General features: G+C 37.6%; 3 protein-coding genes across 4 annotated transcripts; all 3 read left to right on the top strand.

The window, feature by feature from the left end:
* Window positions 1-3,815: 3,815 nt before the first annotated feature.
* On the top strand, window positions 3,816-6,399 carry LOC148413695 (LRRN4 C-terminal-like protein). Its single transcript, XM_088430566.1, has 2 exons — window positions 3,816-3,960; window positions 5,359-6,399. The coding sequence occupies exon 2, from the start codon at window positions 5,361-5,363 to the stop codon at window positions 6,144-6,146; it is 786 nt and encodes a 261-aa protein (XP_088286692.1). The 5' UTR covers window positions 3,816-3,960; window positions 5,359-5,360; the 3' UTR covers window positions 6,147-6,399.
* A 334-nt stretch (window positions 6,400-6,733) lies between these two features.
* On the top strand, window positions 6,734-8,937 carry LOC148413694 (thiosulfate:glutathione sulfurtransferase-like). The gene is made up of 4 exons (XM_088430567.1): window positions 6,734-6,803; window positions 7,588-7,716; window positions 7,863-8,025; window positions 8,764-8,937. Exons 1-4 carry the CDS (start codon window positions 6,797-6,799, stop codon window positions 8,816-8,818), a joined length of 354 nt encoding a protein of 117 aa, XP_088286693.1. The 5' UTR covers window positions 6,734-6,796; the 3' UTR covers window positions 8,819-8,937.
* A 390-nt stretch (window positions 8,938-9,327) lies between these two features.
* top6bl (TOP6B like initiator of meiotic double strand breaks) lies at window positions 9,328-13,812 on the top strand. 2 transcript variants are annotated; one of them, XM_088431574.1, is made up of 14 exons: window positions 9,328-9,392; window positions 9,592-9,688; window positions 10,189-10,242; window positions 10,337-10,449; window positions 10,545-10,628; window positions 10,718-10,773; window positions 10,970-11,041; window positions 11,325-11,520; window positions 11,611-11,734; window positions 12,688-12,846; window positions 12,936-13,057; window positions 13,128-13,238; window positions 13,307-13,405; window positions 13,485-13,812. In XM_088431574.1, exons 1-14 carry the CDS (start codon window positions 9,372-9,374, stop codon window positions 13,527-13,529), a joined length of 1,353 nt encoding a protein of 450 aa, XP_088287700.1. In that variant the 5' UTR covers window positions 9,328-9,371; the 3' UTR covers window positions 13,530-13,812. The 2 variants fall into 2 exon arrangements, with proteins under 2 accessions (XP_088287700.1, XP_088287701.1); XM_088431575.1 differs by lacking the exon at window positions 10,189-10,242 and having other exon boundaries at window positions 10,367-10,449.
* The last annotated feature ends 228 nt before the right edge of the window (window positions 13,813-14,040 follow it).

The following is a 14,040-nucleotide window of genomic DNA, read 5'->3' as shown; positions in this document are numbered from 1 at the left end:
CACATGTAATTGCCCTGGAATTTCGCTTGCAGTGTGATGTGGTGTCAAAAGTGATCAGCTCCATCCAATAACAGAGCTTTCTTTGAACTGGGAATAGTGAAAGCCTCATAGAGGTGTGGTGAGATGGGAAATGAGTATCTATCTAGTAAAACTAGGATGTCAAGTGGCCCACACATTTCTCAGACAGGATCAAAATCCTGAGATGAACACAGTCAATTGGAATTTATGAGTTTGTACTTGCTCAGTGGGTGTAGGTCAATATCTTAAATGCTAGCATTCACCGCATTGAGAAACAGTCAGGATCATTTTCCATGAATATGTACTCACAAAACACCACCTACGATCGCACAAAAGTTAGGATGGCACAATATGTGCAACATGCTTAAACATGCTGCACTGGTGGGAGTGGAATTCTGCACTGCCAAGCTGCTTTTTATTTCTAGTAGCGTGACTCAGTCTGGGTTCATTGATTCCTCAGAGGCCTCGTAGCACCAAAGTTTGTACAAATCATCAACAGGCTGGGTTATCTACCCGCAGCGGAATCAAATATTACATAAACATTCTCTGATCTGACTTACAGAATTGAACTCGAATAAAATGAAATTTTACGAAACTGGAGACATCACATGGGCAAACCGCTGAAGACTCAACAACGGTATCAGCTGCGGAATCTAGATTGTGTCTACTATCTTGTATTGCACAACTTGAGCATTGTGTTGACTTTCATCTTGGAGTGACTAATCTCTCTATTCTCTTTATTACTCCAGAACAAGGAGCAGTGCTCAGTAGATATAAAAGAACATGTGGCAAAGGGAAAAGAATTAAATAATTTTCACCTTTAATTCATGTTGTAATTCATTCATATACTTCTTTTCTCCTTTTCTTCCAGGAGATAAGCGCCTTATCCGTGGATTATATTCTTATGCAAAAGCCTTAGACAGACAATAGATTGGTGTCCGTAGCAATGCTGCAATGTCCTTGCACACAAATGTCCCCTCGCAGAGCAAAGAGATCTGCCAAAGATACACAAATGTTTTTTATAAATATTTGTAACTGTCCAACAGCTTGAAAACATTTTCAGAAAAATGCACCACCACTTTGGTACCATCACACTCCATTGCTGTCAGGGAATCGCATTTGAATAGGCACGATCTCTTTTGACAAATATTCAATCTCCTTTGTTAAATATTAGGACAAAATGCAATAAAACACAGAAAAACATTCACTGTCTTTTTCCTCTCATGAGCACAAACAAACAATTATAATACTGTATTCCAATTTCCAAGGGAACTAAGATTCAAGACTTTGTCACCCGTTTCTTATTTTTCTGTAGGTTGAAATGAAACACCGAAAAAGTAAATGCTGAGTGACAAGAATATAACTCGAGTACATTGTGAAAAAACTTTCTTTTTAAGATATTCACCAAATTCTTTAGGTAATGAATTCTAATGAGTAGTTCAGTATTTTTTTCTTGCAAAATACTGCTAACTGTATTTGTTCCAGTTTGCTATCTATTAGTCAAAATGACTGCTGTGAAAAGCCTAATTAAAACCCAAACCAAACTTTTCAGCATGTCAGAAAAAAAATGTTCTATCCCATTTAAAAAATATATACAGCAGAGATGTTCAAATCTTTTGCAAAAAGGGCCAGATTTGGTGAGGTGAAAATCTGTTTGAGCTTCCAGTTGCTTTAATTTTTCACAGCATTTGTTCAGTCATGTTGTCTTAATTTACAAGTGTGTCTAGTAGTATGGATCAGGAATAAAACATGTATTAAAATTGTCACAATATCATTGCTGTCATGTTTTCATGCTTTCTTTTTCTTTGCTACCGTCTCTATTTTAGAAATCAGCTGGATAGGGCCAGAAAACGGTCATGTTTTTGAGAATTTGAGACTTTGAACTACATACTGCATGTGTGCTGTACTGCTGATGCATTTGTTGAGACCAGTTTTTACTGTATTGCTGATGCTGCTAATATAAATGGAAAATATGTCACTCTGTTACACATAAAAATGTATAAACCTGACTAATGACCAATCAGTGTCTCGCCAGCCACGATCCTTACCGCGTCACTGTACATAGAAAAATATGTATTGTAAGCGCTCTCATTCAAGTGTCATAAGTTTGTCATCATTGTGTGGGGTGTCTTTACTGCATCTAGCACTTCCTAAAACAATAGTCATGGTTTTCTTTATGACACTAGATTTCTCAATGGCAATAAAATACTCAAACGTTGTTCGTCTCTGTGTGCCCGGCAATTGCCCTGCAATGTGCAAAGTGTATGAAAAGAAGGGACTAGTAGATGATGCTCACCACTGAAAGATGAATATGCCAAAATTTTAAATACAAACATTAAATTAAAAAATAAAAAGAATTCAGATTGTGAAGGGACCATTCAGAAAAGACTGAAATGAGTCAGTCTGATAAGGCACAGCGACGTGTACCATCTAGTTACACGTTTGTGAAACATATCAGCACCCACATTTCTGAACAGAAGGGTCAATGGGGGCTGGAGGAGATGGTTGTCTCATAGCCAACACTATCTAAAAACATACAAAAAAGTGTGTGATAAAGCGACCTTGCTATGTTTTCATAAAAAGGTTAGTCTCAAAATTGTAAGAGCCTTTGTCCCTTACTCCTGTTAATAAAAAATATGCACTTCTTGCTTCCCTGCACTCCCACACCTTCTATGAATCATAAGCAACACTATGCAATCATAAGCAATTCTCTGAATGTGATGCTGTGTGAATTATGAAAGGCGGAAGACAACTTCGGACTCATTCTAAATTGATTGCTTGTTTGTATAACCATTTTGTATGTTTCGCCTGACCGTCAATGATTTCCATCTGTTCATACTCTGTCGTTGTTGGTATAGTTAACATTTGACACACTCACACAAATTCTTTCTCATCCAGTACATCTGGTGAATATATCCATGCATGCACACAACTGTACAGACCATCTAAACACCACATTTTTTGGTGTCGTGTGTAATGTGCAAACAGTACAACCTTTCAAGTCCACACAATTTGGCTGAAGTCTTCAAAGAGTTGTTTAATCTTCTCAATAATTTATTACTTCTATAGTTGTTGTTATCAAATAGGCTTCCCTTCAAATGAACTTGAATAGATTAAAGCAAGAAAGTTCACATTCACACGATCTCGCTTAGATGTCATTTGTTTTTACATGACGGTGAGTGTTTTTCTGTAAAAAAAAAAACCTTTATTTGTAGGAAAAAATGATGTAAGTCCAGTAAAAGAAGGCATAGTTTTTTTTCCCACTTTCTTTCATGAATAAGACAGAGGAACTTGCAATCTTTGCCAGCCTTACCCCACAAAGGGGCTAGCATTCATCCTTCCTCTTAACTCACAACAGGACCTTCAAGAGCTGGATGGAGACTATTAGAAATAAACATGCACACATTCCTCACCCCCTACTCTCAAAAGCACACAGTGATGCTGACCGTAATGTCCTTTTTACAAGAACACCTGGATAGTTTGCCGGAAGTGTTTAACACTGCATTTAGCTTAAATAATGAGCAACAGCTGCAAAAACACAACACACACACACACACACACAAAGTGACCGCCTTTTCTATGCAGTAAAACAATTAGTATGCAGAGCTGTGCGCACGCTGATGGAAATACAACACACCCCAGTCCTGAAAACACACGCTTATACTAAATCCACTAAAGACATATAAAAGTGTTATTGTAGCTTGAAACACTGTTGAGAAAGGCAGCATGGTGGAAAAAAAAATGAGCAGAGACAGCATGTGAAAGAGAGCAGGGGGGAGGGAGAGGCACCAAGGGGAGAAAAAGAGGGAACGTTGAGGAGGAGGCGGAGGTGGAAGAGGAGGAGGAAAGTTTTTAGAAACTCACAGTGAGAACATAAAACGGTAAGCACACTCATGAGGAACAACTGAGAAGATACTTCAAATATTCACCATCATCAAACAGGTATAGTAAACTGATTTTCTTTAGCTAAAATGCAAAACAATGCAGTGGTTAATTCTTTGTGATTGAGTAAGCCATGTTGGCATTCAAACAAACCGATCATCTGGAACAGTTTTTGTTACACTTGGATTACCACTAAGTTCCCACGGAAACCACCGAGCTTGTCAGCGCACTCATTTGGTGTGACTCCAGCAATAGACCTAAACATTATCATTTGAAAAGCTCTGATATATTTGTTTGTGTGCACATTTCTTTGTAAAACATTTTCCACGTTCAAATTCGGTAAAGCACCAACCTATATTCGCACAGGTTTTTGTGCTATTACCAACAAACTTTGAAAAAGAAAATTATGATGATTTGTATTGTACCTAATGTTTTTGAGGCATTTTTCTTAACTATATTTATTTTATTTCTCTTTAAAGCATTAAGAACATTATTTTCAAAATAGATACTTTGTATCAGATACACCTTCGCTGACTAATGTGTTAGTTAGTTAGTTGTACCATTTGTACTATGTTGTTCTACCTGTTTTGGAGAACATTAATGCATATTATGCTATTTTTCTTTATTTGCATAATTTCGAAAAGTCACACTTTACATTGGATACCGCTGCACTAATGTAACATCAACTTAAAATCCTTATTTAGTTAGTTAGTTAGATAGCTGTATAGATAGCTGTGTAGATAGATAGATAGATAGATAGAGAGAGAGAGAGAGAGAGAGAGAGAGAGAGAGAGAGAGAAACCTTTTTTTTTAAATATCTAAAGTGCCAAGAACACTGCAGATAAAAGTCAGAATAAAAAAGTATTTCTCTCATTGATTACATGTTTGGGAGACCTAAAAATTTAGTTTAACCATAATTTAGTTTAATTTAATTAAATTAAGTTTAAAAAAATCAAGTCATTACGTCTTGAAAATGCATAGTTATGAACTGAAAAAACAAAGATTACTTGAATGTTGCTACATATAGTCAGGAATTTCTGGAAAACTTCAATATTGATTTAACTTTGAGCGCCAAAGTAGCAAAATTGCACCAAACAACATTTACCACAGTATCCCTTTGTGTCTAACCAATATCAAGCTACAACCTTTTCAAAGAATGATACAAAAATAAATAGAGCAAACCTCTTTTGCCCATAGGGTTAAATGTATGGATAAATGAAAAACAGAATTTTAGTCTGTTTCCAAACTTTTGACAAGTACTGACATCCAACATTTAAACACTATTTTCTAACGTGACAAGCGCTCCATAATCTCCATATTTAGAATTATTGTATTAGGTATGTATTAGGCCAACACTTTGACAGATTGTGATGTTTCAAATGTATCAGGGCATTGGTCAAAATTAGCTACTGTTATTGCACCAGTATTGCTAACAACCCTTGTGATATCTTTCAACAGACATGACATCACTACATTGGAACCCAACTGTGCTTCTCCTTTTCCTGAGTGCCTGGACTCACCTTCACTCCCACCTTGTCACTGACGCTGCTTCTACAGCTCCTCCCATCACTCGTCCACGTTTCACATTTCTGACTGGAATAGGTGCAGATTACGATGAGGTATATGAACAAGAGGAAGACTCCTCTAACGAACATTCTCCAGAGGTACTCGCCACCACAAGGATGCAGTTCCTACAGCGGGAGATCTGCAAATTTAACCCCTGCTTGGAGAATCAGGTGCCCTGTGCCAAGCTGTTGGCGGAGACTGGTTGTCTCTGCCCTGGCATCAGTGGGGTTGATCAGCCTCCTCATCCACCGCGCTTGCATGCACTGATGCCAATCCATAAAGGGGTGCACAGGGGTAAAGTTGAGGTCAAGTGGTGCGCTCCAACATCTGTGGTGACTCAATACAGAGTGGTGGTGGAAGGGAAAGACGGAAATGTCACAGAGTTTGGGGAAGCTTCACGGCAAGGTTTGGTCGGGTCATTGGAGGTTGGAACCAAGGTGTGTGTGGAGGCAGTTAATAAAGCAGGACACAGCATGCCCACAGAGTTTTCTTGCATGCGATATGACCCTCCCTCTTCATCAGACTACGAAGTGTTAGCAGGTATTATCGGGGGAGGAATTCTTCTCTTGCTTCTCATCGCAGCCGTGATTTTCTGGAGGTGTCATAAAAACAGAAACGCAAAGAGAGACTCAGCTGATGGACTCGGAAACCCATCATACAGCACAGAAGGCACATTGTGATCCAGACAGACCAATGATGGAGAAACATTCCGCAAGATGATAATTTACCATATCAGGAAATGTGTAAATATAGAAAGTAAATGATCAGGGTTTGTTTTGTTTTCTTTTTAAATACTTTACATTTCAGGGCTAGAACTACCTGTTTTTGCTGGCAATTGACTTGTGTAGAATTCTAGTGCAGTTTTGTTAATATTTTTGTGGTAAATAACTGAAATTTTGGTAATAAAATAATCCTGTGTGGAGAAAAACTGAGTATCTTGTGTTTTGCTTTATACGGGTTAAAACGTCTCCAGTTGTGGACCTTTTGTTAAATGTGATGGGAGATAACGTTCAGGGAGAAAGAAATAAACATTGGTTGAGAAGGATATACAGTACTTTTATGTGATGCCTCATTTGATTCCCTTTCTGCTAAATATTATGGTAAAAGTGCCCTAATATATCAAAACCATATTTTTATATTGCTATTAAAGCATGATTATTAGTATTTATTTTTCTCCGTTTATGAATAACACTAAATCATTAACATTATTGGTTGAGGATCATGCAAGTCCCGCCTTCAGTCGGAAAATTGACCAATGATTGATCACAGAGAACACCCGGAAGAAGGTATAGTCAGAGGAGCAAACTGAGCTTGAGCCATACCTACGAGAATGGCAGGTGAGTGTACACCATAACACTAAATATTTACTGTATATTATATTCCTTTGGGGATGAAAGGCATTTGCATTGATGTTCTATTTTTTTTTTAACTTTAACTTTACACAACCGTGTACTTTCGTATAATGTATTGTTTTGAACTGCATCGATCGGTTAAAAGCGAGCAAAGAACTATGGGCAATAAAGCATTCTTGTAAAAACACGATGTTTGTTGCTTTGTCACTGGATGGATAAGCAGTGACTTTGCAAAGCATTCAAGCAGCAAGTGATAGCCGACCCAAAGTTTGGAGGCACCGGGCTATGGAGAAACGTCCTCGAAGTAATGCCAAAGAAACACACACAAATGTATTAAATTTGAACTTTGGCATGTAGCAAACCTAACGACAGCTTATTACTACCTATTTATTATACATCTATTGCACATCAGTATTTGTCCATCTAGCTCCCGATCTATCGCACTAGCTACTGTCTTTCAACTTCAAAAAACACATTTCCAACTTCAGACTTTAGCTAATTTTTGAAAATATTTTTATTTGTTTTAATGTTGTACTGTAAGTACTGCCGGTCATTTTTGAACACATGACTTGTGCTCATTGGTGCAGGCCCAATGAGGAATTGTTTAATTCTTCAGTTTGTAGTTTGGTGTGGAATGTTATCACTCAAGTTATGCTAGAATTGCTTCACACCCTGTATTTGTGTCCTATCATTTGAGGTTTGTCCTAAATGAAAATACAGACATTTATTTGGTGCATTCAACTTTGTTATATTTCTTTGTGCTTTATAGGCACTAAAGATATATCATACGATGATCTGAAAGCACTAATGGAAAAAGGCCAAAACCTCCTTCTTGTCGATGTCCGTACTCAGGAAGAAGTGGACATGGGACGAATACCCGGATCTCTTCATATCCCAGGTCAGCTCCTTCAGTATAATTTACTAAATACAGTATAGTCATCCAAAACAAGAATGCTTCTTAGCCTACGATAGTATTTCGCTGTGCAAGTCAACTCATCTTTCTTATATTAAAAGTTTCCATGTCATTTTGCTTCAATAACTCAGTTGATAAAGTACAAGACGCCTTTAGATTGGAACCAGAAGCCTTCAAGGCAAAATACGGAGTCACCAAGCCTCCGCTGGACTGCTCACAACTGGTATTTCACTGCCAGATGGGAAAACGAGGGGCAACGGCCACAGACAAAGCAAATCAACTTGGCTACTTGAAGTAAGACAATTACTGAAGCTCATAAAGTACAGTACCTGGTGAAATACTGCCATATGCGCTTCAAATGGTTGTCAACATATTCTATTTCAGGGGTCACCAATGCTGTGCCTGCAGGCACTAGGTAGCCCCCAAGGATCACATTAGTCGCCCGCGGGCTTGTTCTTCAAATACTGTAGCATACAAGTGATAGAACTTTGTGTTTTTTCTAGGAATTTTACAAACAATTCTACCTATATTCCATTTACATCATGTATTACACTTGATTTACATATTAAAGCTGATTTTTAATTATTGTTAGAAAAACATGAACATGATCAGTGTCTTCACATAAATGGATATAACATTAATTAACCTATAACCATAACATTGTAATAGATACATTGAGCAAATTCTACATTTCAGAAGTGTGTATCAAATTGGTAACTCTTTGCATTACTCAGTACCAAAGTACAGTATTTCACCAAGTACATGTCAAGTTTTTTTTCCTCATTTTCAACCCCCATATTAGGGGGTTAATATCTTATTAAGCACTAAAGTCAGGGGTAGACATATAATCGCGATTTTGTAAAAATCACCCAAACTGAAGTTGAAAAAAGGGGCTGCCGACTTATAGGCAAGGCCAACATATTCTCTGAGAAATACTGTAGCTCTCAGTTTCGAAAACGTTGGTGATCCCTGTTCTATTTACGCTTCTTGCATTGTTGCATGTTTTCATTCATTTGTCTTCTTGTGTTTCAGTGCACGTAATTATGCTGGAGGATACAGGGAGTGGTCTGAGAAAGCTGGGCAGTAACTTTTATTGAAGGAGAATATGCTGGATGAACTAGAACATAAGTGTTTGTGTTTGTCTTTTGTATCCTGCTGTTTTCTCTTTTATGCTCCTTGATTTAATTAAAGACGTTGCAAATTGCATTTTCCAAGTTTCATTTGGTCATCATTGTCAAGTTCTGATATCTTAACTGTTTAAAATTAAGAATAACACAGACCGGAAAAGTCAGGATCAGCTTTGTTTGTAGTTTTTCCTGTATTATTCTCTTAATTACCTTGACTAAACAACTCTGTGTGTGTTTTTTTAATAATATGGTTAATGAAACTTTTTTTTCAATTCGTTTTCCAAGTCACGTAATGTTGCAAAATTACAAAAATAGATACTAACTTAAATGATTGCAATAAACATAGCCTAAGGAAGTTTAGTATTGGTATAAATATACCAAAATAAAGCCATAGCGATGTCCTCAGAACGATATAACATGATGTTATTTCTTATAGGTTCGGTGACATAATCAAATGATAGCTATTTAGTTAACAGCACCTGTTGCTGGCTGTCTGGCACACCTATCTTCAAGATGCTAGAACAAATAAAACAGGTAATGTGTTTTTAAAATAAAAGAAGAACACCTAATTCGAAACAAAAGGTATCATTTACCGTTGTATTGTCGGGAGCTCTCTTCAAAATTTAAGATGATATTCATAGTTCAGTATACATATTCTAGCGAGAATTAGCATAGCTGCATTTTAGCATGCTATGTTTGTAGTACAGTAACTGTAATTTTCCTCGTCCTCTAGGCGTTGCGGCTCTTTATACTTTTGGGAAAGAAAGGGCACAGCCAAGGGGGACTTTTGGTCCTTCTCTGGCCTGAGCCAGAAGCCGCAAATTGCACCGGTAAGTTGTTATTTGGAATTGTTTATAAATTCGAGATGCGTTCTCAGCTAAATCTAACAGGAGCACAACGAGGCAAATAATAACTACTAAATGCTGGTAAATCATCGTAACACTAATAAATAAATAACTGTTATATAATAAAATAAATAAACACTTGTTTATTATCTAATGAAATGTAATACTGCACTAGAATGTCTACTCCTAATTTGTCATATTTTCCCCAGGGAGGATGAAGAATTCCTCAACAAATACTCAATCTTACACTGCATTGCAACAATACTGTATATTTGATGGGATTGGTTGTTTCACTTACTCTATAATAAACATCTACAATGTGTACAGAAGATTTGAGGGACTAATTATCTATTAATTTCCTCACTTTAAAAAAAAAAAAAACAGCAACAAGAACATAGTCTAGCCTGCAGTCATTTACATCCGTTCTTGATAGAAAACCTAAACAAAGTTAAAGAAAAAAAAAGTGTCCTCCATATATACTGTAGTTGCAGCTGCGGGTCCCAAATGGAGAAGAATCCAAGCGGAAACACTACTAGATAGTATGTACTACACTCACATATATAGTTCACAAATGCTGACAGTCATGTCGCTAAGGGAAAACGTTTTTTTTTTCTCCTCTCCCTGTTGCATAAGTCCTCACAGATTTGAAGTTTCCCTCTGCAGGATCTATTCCTGAGCCTGACACAGAGGATCTGCGCGCTTTCACTGACATGCATGGCTCGCTGAAAGTAGTTCTTTCTTTTCAGGTAAAAACACCACAAAATTGTTGACATATATCTCATACAAAGTAGTTTCTTTTTCAGTTCAAGACACTTTTTTAAACTCTCCTTATGCTGCATAGGTAAAGGATTTAGGATGCTTCACTCCTGAGTGCTTTGCCCGTATCAAAGCTTTCCTGAGCACATTTAGTCTGGCCAATGCAGCGGTAGGCATGGTTCATGGTTCAGACATGTTTACAAATTCTTGTTCTCAAGTAGAGTGTAAGGATGTTTAAAAATTATGATAAAATCTTAGATCAGAGTGCACCTGCGATGCAAATTCCCCCAGCAGACCATTCAGCAGGAATTTAGGTATGTATTATTGATGTATCTGTAATTAATACTCTTCAATATTAAATCTAGTTGTCTTCATTGCATTGGTTTCATCCAACACATTTTTAACTTCACCGCAATTTCATTGCATAAGACAAGACAATGGGAGAAAATTTTGCATTCAAGTAGTAACTATGAACACGATCTTGACAACGTAATGTTGTTCTTCTTGCAGCGCAAGTTTCACAAGAAGACTTACACTGGCAACGAAACAATCGCTGATGTTGGATATCACCTGTACTTCCTTGTCAGTATCTGGCAGTCCAGTTCTTGTTGTGATCAGCACAAATTCTGCATTTTGTACTATGGTTTTGATTGACACTCACAGAATGATATATTTTCATCATTATACAGTATTATTGGTTGTTGTAGTGGTGTACCATTTATTTGTGCACCTTTGATGTAGCTAAAAAAATGTTTTTAAGCTAACCAACAGCTAAACAATATAAAAGCTTTTTTACCCGTATGTAAAAAAAAAAAAAGGCATTTGATGTTTGTTTAACTCTCTATCCATCTCTGTGGGTTTGAAGCACCAGCACGATGGTGAAGAATGGATGCTGGTGTTCTGGTGGCCACCCAGTCCAGGGTACCATTATACCTCTCAGCATCCCACCTGAGACCATGGACCGCGGCCTGTATGGCGAACTCAGCATGCAGCTTGTGGCCCTGCTGTCACCGTGTGTGCTGCAGTACCCCAATCTGGAAACTCTTCTTACCCATGTGGAAGTATCCTTTAATTTGTTTTTGTTGTGGGTTTATCACCTTTATAAAAATACTTCAAGGAGACAAACATTGAGTTCTTTAATCTGTGGTGAGATTTTGACCTACACCCCTACAAATGTTCCCATGACATTCCCCTTCGCCTTCTTACGAAACCTTCCAGCTCATCTGGACTGCCAGGAATCAGGACGACAAATCCTTCCCTACCCGTTTTACACAGGTTGACGTCAATTTTACAAGGATCAGCACACACAGATTTATCATTTCCAGAACACGGCTACATTTTAAGAGGAATACTTTCAAACTTTACAGACTTAAACATGACATCCAAGCTAACAGTGTAGGAGCCTTATGTTTGCAAAAGAGTAAATGCAAACCGCAAACTGTCTTGAAATGATTTGTTAAAGCCTTAATTGAATGTGTGACCAAATTTTACTGAATAATTGTTCCCCTTTTGGGAAGAAAATACTACATGCGCGTTACATCTCTATTTAACTGACAGTGAAACGCAATTATTAATTGTGTCTTGGAAATCAGTCGTCTGCAAATAAAGGCAAAACAGCTGAGATGCATTCAATCTGCTTAGTACTCAGCAGCAACGAAGTGGCGAGAAAACAGTTGACATTTCTTGGAATGGCATGTTTTTTCTTCTGCTGAACAAAAGATCTGTTCCAAATTATTTTAACAAGCTCTGGGTGCCTGTTCTGGTGCATAAAATTACTTCCAGGTTTGAGAAAGACTTAGAGCAAGCTTGTGTTTGCTTTGTCCTCTTGTTCCCAGAGTTATCCCTCATACTTGCCACTGACCAAGGTGCATCAGCAAAATATTGCCACATAAATTTTTACAATTTGTATTTCTCAAGACATTATACTAATTTGTAAATTTGCTTTTTTCATATTTTCACTTCTGTGTATGCTTGCCCACTGTGGTTGCGAGAACAAAACGTTTGTTTTGATTTTGTATCAAGCTGCTTAAATATTATGAACATGATAATTGTCATTCAATTACACTTTCTAAAGACATTCGACCACACACCATAATCTTTTCATAACTTTCTCCTGGAAGGCTTTGCACATTTGCAACAATGAAATGAGAATCCCCCAAGTAGTCCGCACTATTGTTTTATGTGTATAGTGTATTTAATAATTTCTTTGCTTAAATCTTCCTCTGCAGATCCATCACATGAAGGCAGCATTGTTTATGCTGTGGAGAACGGAAGCTGTCAGGAACCTGAGAAAAAGACACATTTGCAACCTGTAAAACAGAAACTCCAGATCTTCCTCTTCCTGCAGCACACTGACCCATTTGCTTCGCACCTCTCAGACTTCATGTGTAAGGGACTAATGAACACAAACTATAGTGGTAGGAATCCGTGTTCTGCTGGAGAGGAGACATTTTTAGGATTCGCTTTGTCATCTTAGTTACCGATGCTCTCACCGAGCGCCATCTGGAGGACATTCTAAACAATAACAGGCGGGCAGTCACAGGAGCGCTTGACACGGAGATAAATAACGCACTGAAGGCTCAAGATCGCAGAAAGAAGGCAAGTGGACGCTTAGACACACACACAACTGTCAGATGAATAATAAATGTCGTTTTACGTGTGTTCAAAGGACCGAGAGAAACTGCTTTCGTCTGCTGAGGTCATTCTCAGCGCATCCATTCGTATTGTGAGCTACAGCACCAACCTGACCTTCAGAAAGGCCTGCATGAGTCGCATGCAGGTGACATTTTAATGCTAAGCACACGTTGTACTTTTCGAGATGACTACAGTCTTTTCGCATGTGCATAGGTAAGTGATACTCATGAGCTGGCGGCCTCTCTTCGTGAAGCCTTGTTGAAGGCAATTTCAGGAAGATGTGTTCCCAGGAAAGCATGCTACTCAACTCAGGTACTCCAGGAGGCTTGTTCAGTTTGTGTGACGAGGTATTGTATAATGTGCTAATTGTGTGGTTTTATTTACTTGACAGGTAGAATGTTTGGAAAGTGTTGATGACACCACATCAGAAATGTGATTCCTTATATGCGTTTAAAAAGTGTTTGCTCATTGTTGAATAGTGTGGAAGCAATGCAAAAAAACAAGTAAGCAATGAAGAATAGTTTATACACAATATGCACTTCTGGTGAATATACTTGAACTAAAATATGTTAAACCTTTTGTTTATAGCTTGATGTATTTCACATTTGAAGTTAATGTTTAAAAACGTTGTTGGCAGTATATCGACAATCAACATTGAATTGTCCACGTTCCTATATTGTGTTATACTGTAGAATATTAATTTGGCCTGAATAAACTCTTATCTGGCTTAAGAACATACCCTGCATCAAAGCTCTCATTTTTCAAGCTTCATGGCTCACCAGTCATGGCTTCTGGCAAGTATATCAACTTTGCGCTTCATTATACAGGCCTATAATTCAAAGGAGTGTATTGAGATGAGATTATCATTCTTTCATTATTCATTCTTTTTTGACAATTTTTTGGGGTGTTCAGGGAGAATTTCCATTATAACGTGATAATTTTGTCTG

This window comes from Hippichthys cyanospilos, chromosome 13 (genome assembly GCF_059441005.1).
Source record: "Hippichthys cyanospilos isolate Australia breed blue-spotted pipefish chromosome 13, RoL_Hcya_1.0, whole genome shotgun sequence".
In the NCBI taxonomy this organism is placed as follows: domain Eukaryota; kingdom Metazoa; phylum Chordata; class Actinopteri; order Syngnathiformes; family Syngnathidae; genus Hippichthys; species Hippichthys cyanospilos.
Note: the sequence above shows the minus strand (reverse complement) of the source record. Positions and strands in the feature narration are given on the sequence as shown.

Coding starts and splice junctions, on each gene's coding strand:
- LOC148413695 (XM_088430566.1), top strand. CDS start 5,361: ATGACATCACTACATTGGAACCCAACTGTGCTTCTCCTTTTCCTGAGT.
- LOC148413694 (XM_088430567.1), top strand. Junction 7,717..7,862: donor CGGATCTCTTCATATCCCAG/GTCAGCTCCTTC, acceptor TCAATAACTCAG/TTGATAAAGTACAAGACGCC. Junction 8,026..8,763: donor AATCAACTTGGCTACTTGAA/GTAAGACAATTA, acceptor CTTGTGTTTCAG/TGCACGTAATTATGCTGGAG.
- top6bl (XM_088431574.1), top strand. CDS start 9,372: ATGCTAGAACAAATAAAACAG. Junction 10,629..10,717: donor TTAGTCTGGCCAATGCAGCG/GTAGGCATGGTT, acceptor ATAAAATCTTAG/ATCAGAGTGCACCTGCGATG. Junction 13,058..13,127: donor CTCAAGATCGCAGAAAGAAG/GCAAGTGGACGC, acceptor GTGTGTTCAAAG/GACCGAGAGAAACTGCTTTC.